General features: G+C 41.8%; 1 protein-coding gene across 1 annotated transcript; it reads right to left on the bottom strand.

The window, feature by feature from the left end:
- Window positions 1-568: 568 nt before the first annotated feature.
- Window positions 569-3,596, bottom strand: LOC131157638 (myb family transcription factor EFM). The gene is made up of 4 exons (XM_058111940.1): window positions 3,067-3,596; window positions 1,927-2,577; window positions 1,661-1,737; window positions 569-1,493 (listed from the first exon to the last, which is right to left on the bottom strand). Exons 1-4 carry the CDS (start codon window positions 3,260-3,262, stop codon window positions 1,017-1,019), a joined length of 1,401 nt encoding a protein of 466 aa, XP_057967923.1. The 5' UTR covers window positions 3,263-3,596; the 3' UTR covers window positions 569-1,016.
- Window positions 3,597-4,654: the final 1,058 nt, after the last annotated feature.

Here is a 4,654-nt window from a genome sequence, read left to right as displayed (position 1 = left end):
GCACAGAGATTGAAGGTTGTAAAGGGAAAAACAAAACAGCCACCCTCCACTTTCAGTGTTTCTTTAGGGCTCCTTCATTCATAAAGGAAACCTCTCTCTCTCTCTCTCTGGGGAAAATTTTGCCCCTCCATGGCTAGAAATCCATTATGAATTATCAAACCTACATGTGAGCACCCATTTGCGCGTGTTTGATCTACGACACTAGAGATGTTTTCAAAACTTTAAGGCAGGAGAATGACAAAGAGAGATAATAGAAAAATTAGGAGTCTTATATTTATCACACTCTTCCTTTGTGTCAATTTAGGGTCGTGCTTTCAGGCAACACTAGCTTTAGTGCTCTAATTACAAAAAATATTCAACTTGGAACGTTAGTAGATATTTCAAAACTTAAATTTGGAGTTGTGTGGATATGCGCAAAAGAAAATATAATTTTATATCATATTTTGTTCAAATTTATAGGGTTTTGAGATAAAATTATGTCTTGATTGTAGAATGAAGTACTAAATATATCAAATATAACAATTAAAATAAAAAAAATGAAATAAAATCATATTCCAAGGTATAAGATTATGTGAACAGTAAATATTATATATTTTTTACTAATATAAAATGGATAAAAATAATTATACTCAAATCTCACAGTGAATACTACATATTTTCTTGCAAGTGAGACCTTTTATTACACGTGGCACTTTTTGACCTATGAGCTAGGGGAATTCTATGTTACCATGAGTTACAAAGGGTGGTCCGCCGACTCGGTCCACAGGTGGGTCAAAGTTATGGCTGTCATTGTCTACATAGATAAGGGCAAATATGTCCAACCGCATAACTCCAAGTCCCATAAAACGCCAAAAAACCATATAAAAATCCAATCTCCAGTCCTTTTCGCTCGCCCAAACAGGGAATACAAAAAACAACTGATCACTTTTTCTTTATGCCCTTTCGACACATTTAACAAGGGAAAAAAAAGCAACTGCAAAACCCTAAAAACCCTAACCCTAATCCTCACCCTAATTTTAGAACTTGAGGGTGATCTCACTAGCATTGCTCTCCTCCCCATCATCTCTCCTGGTGGCCAAGCCCTTTCTCTCTCCTCCACCATTCTCGCCGCTGTCACCCTTCCAGCTGCTGCTTTCTGACTTGCCGTCTTCAATGCTCTCCGACCGATCCCCGGCGCCCCTGACGGCGGAATCCGGCGAACCGTGGGGGAGATGCTGCGACGGGCCCTTGTACACTTGGAGCTGGTGGTGGAGGCCGTGGTGGGGCTGTGGCGGCGCAGGGTAGAAGTCCTGCGCCACTGGCGGCGCGCAGTAGTGCGGGGATGCGTGGGACGTGGGGTGCGCGCCGTATATGGTGGTTGCGCCGCCGTGAGCGGCGGCTGCAGTGGCGTATTCAGGAGGGACCCAGATACCGCCCAAGACCACGAGCTGCGGCGCAGGCGTTCCGGCCGCTTGTGGGCTTGGGCTCGGCCGTCTGGTATGGAGTCTGTATTTCTGCAAAGAAATTAATAAGAAAGTTCAATATTAAAAATACAAATTTGTTAAAAAATTTTAATATATGTTCATCAAACACCAAATGGAATCAAAATCAATATTGGGTTGCTGAATAAATTAGTACATCAGAGAGAGAGAGAGAGAGAGAGAGAGAGAGAGAGAGAGACCTGCAAATGGCTTTTAACTTCATCATTGGTCAAACCATCAACCTTCATCAGCTCCCTGATTTGTTTTGGGGTGGCCACTGTTTGAACATTAATGATTATTTTTCTTTTCAAAAAAGAAAACTCAGTTCTAGAAAGGCAATGATATTAACAATAATTGCAACTACAGCCGGCAATGATGATGATAATCATCATCCTAAAGAATTAAATGATGACATAGATTTCCTCCGCCAGCTTAAAACTATTATATTCTAATGTAATTTGATTACCTTGAGAACCACCGAGCATCTGAAGGGCATTTACAAATCGCCGGTGCAAGTCCGGCGACCAACACCTCCTCGCCTTCCGGTGAGTCGACTGTGTATTGTTAGCAGTAGTAGTACTATTTGTCCCGGTCGCCGCTGCCGTCTGCGTCTCGGCCGCTTTCCCCTGCTCGCCCACATTAGTCCCTCCATTAGCGCCGCCCTTTCCTGAACTAATCTCCCTCCTTGGGCATGAAATTAACCCATTAATTTCAGAACTCTCGGAACACTTCTTGTCCTCCATCTGATCTTTCTCGGCAGAAGCAAGGGCCAAATCGGGAAGCACCGCCAATGCCGGGCTTGGGCACAGGTTCCTCTCCTTGGAGAAGGGAAGAAAGGCTCCCCCAGTTCTGTTCTTGTTGTCCAAAGTGAGTCTGGGGCACACCCCAAAGGCAATATCGGTTTCTTTAGGGTTTGGTTGGTTGGTTCCTTGATCACCTCCTGCTTGGCTCCAAAGCTGAGCAGAAGTCATCCAGGTCGCCTTGTCGGAAGTATTGTTTGATGCCTTTTCCGATCCCTCCGAGCTCGGGTGCTTCAGGGGTATGAACTCTTCGAGGACGGGTCTCGATCCCTGGCTCGCCCGGACTGTCTGAAGTTGCTGTCTGGAAGCCTCCATGGCTGCATGCAGATCATTTTGAAGAACAAACAAAACTAAAAGTGAGTATAGAAATAAAGAATAGTAGTGTATTTAATTCTTTCAATGACAAGGGATGGGCTTGGCTCATCAAATAAAGTTATATATATAGATAAAAAGCCATTTTATCTCACATGCATCTCGATTTATGAAAAAAAAATTAAAAGATGAAAGAGAAGATTAAAAGCCAGAACCAAAACTAGGGGAACTAGCTATAGAGAACATGATGAATATCCAGAAATCGACAGTAAAATAATAATTAGTGCTTTATGTGTCATATGAATCCTAAGATAGATGCATGCATGAATCTATTTAAAGTTAATTTGTAAGTGCAGATTCATATCCTATACAGGTTTTGGGAATTGAACCATTAGTCTCAGAAAGGGGGAAAATAAATTTAAAAAGGTTGTATCTATATATATCTATATATATATATATATATATATATATATGTAGCAATTAAGATTTATAACCATTAGTGAGAAGTTGCATGCAGAGGGGCAGCTCCCGCTTGAAGGCATCGATCTTGAGGCGTTCTTCTTCGAGATGGGAGAGGAACTCTTCGAGCTTCTGGGTTTGATCCAAGGTTTGATCTCCAAATGATTTAAGAAGCATGGAATAGCTCTGGGGTTTGCATTCCAAGCTCAGCTCAGAGGGTGAAGAAGCCATCAATATCAAAAGAGCAGCAATATATATATGTAAGTGTATATGTATATTGTAGCTTATTAAGGAATTAATAATGGGAATTGTGGGAAGCTAGGTAGGTAGGTGCTGTGTTCAGAAGACGATTAAATGGGTGTTTTTTTTTTTGTAAATTTGAATGTGGAAATGTGCATGCATGCATACCCAAAGAGGGAATAACGCATGAAGTGGGAACAGAGAATGGAGATCGAAATTCAAAGTTGGGGGGGGGGGGGGGGCGTGTGGGTTTGTAGGTTTGGAGTTAAAATTTTCAGGTGGGGGAGGAAGGGGGAGAAAGGCAGAGGATGTTGTTTGTGGACACAAGGAGGATCGAGGGAGGATCACCTTCTTTTTAGGGCTCAGTTCCAGGGAATAAAGCTAGGGTTTTAAGAGAGAGAGAGAGAGGAAAAGAAAAAGGTGGAGAGAGAAATGGGATAAAGCAGAGGGATGGTAGCTTCTTGCAAATTAAGAACAAAGGCAAAAGCTAGCTCAGTTAATTGTGAAGAAGGGAATCAGGATTTCTGACAGCAGGGGGGAAGGGAGGGTCATGTGCTTGTTCGTAGCCTTCGTTCTCTGCGTCTTAATTAGAATTAACCCTATGGGAGGGGTACCATGTCCCTGCCCCTCCCCCTGCGCCTGCCCCTGCCCCTGCCCCTGCCCCTGTACGACTTCAAGATCTCCATTACCAAAAGATGATTCTTCTTCTCCCCTGTTGTCCTTTTCCTTTTCTTTTCTTTTTCTTTTTTATTTTTTACCTTTTGTTTCTTCTTTTCGACCAGTCTTATGACTACTTGGTTATATAATTAGTACTGCTGAATTGTAACATTTTCAAATCGCACAGACCCTAATTAGCCTTTGAACTATATACACACACTTCTTGAAAACTTTTTTAAAATAGGAAATATATATATATATATATATATATAGAGAGAGAGAGAGAGAGAGAGAGAGAGAGAGAGAGAAAGAGAGAGAGAGAGAGAGTTTGGATTAATTGAGGAGAATTGAAACTGAAGCATCCAAATTAAACAAGGTAGGGGGATATGCACGTGGAGTGCATCAAATGGGTCACATATGCCCTAAATAGGACCCATACTAAAGACCCTTTAAAGGAGAAATGCTCTCACTCGGTAGATAGCTAGGTGGTAGAGCCTACCCAAGGGAAGCCATACCATCTGCAACTTGGCATACCCTTTAGGTGGTAACATTGTATGAGAGCCCATGCATGCATGAAAAAGTTCCATACAAAACCGTAAAAAAGAAATATTAGATGGAATATTAGATGGCTTTACCATGATGATGATGATTATATAATGTCATTAGCTTAATCGTGTGGAGATTTGAGGATTTCTGAAGTCAGAAAGAAATTATCAGCTCTATTGT

This window comes from Malania oleifera, chromosome 6, assembly GCF_029873635.1.
Source record: "Malania oleifera isolate guangnan ecotype guangnan chromosome 6, ASM2987363v1, whole genome shotgun sequence".
Lineage (NCBI taxonomy): Eukaryota > Viridiplantae > Streptophyta > Magnoliopsida > Santalales > Ximeniaceae > Malania > Malania oleifera.
Note: the sequence above shows the minus strand (reverse complement) of the source record. Positions and strands in the feature narration are given on the sequence as shown.

What these genes read in the sequence shown, in the direction of transcription:
- LOC131157638 (XM_058111940.1), bottom strand. Translation starts at nt 3,262, where the DNA reads ATGGCTTCTTCACCCTCTGAGCTGAGCTTGGAATGCAAACCCCAGAGC. An exon ending in CATGCAACTTCTCACTAATG is followed by an intron (nt 2,578 to 3,066) that starts GTTATAAATCTT and finishes ATCTGCATGCAG; the next exon opens with CCATGGAGGCTTCCAGACAG. An exon ending in GATGCTCGGTGGTTCTCAAG is followed by an intron (nt 1,738 to 1,926) that starts GTAATCAAATTA and finishes ATGTTCAAACAG; the next exon opens with TGGCCACCCCAAAACAAATC.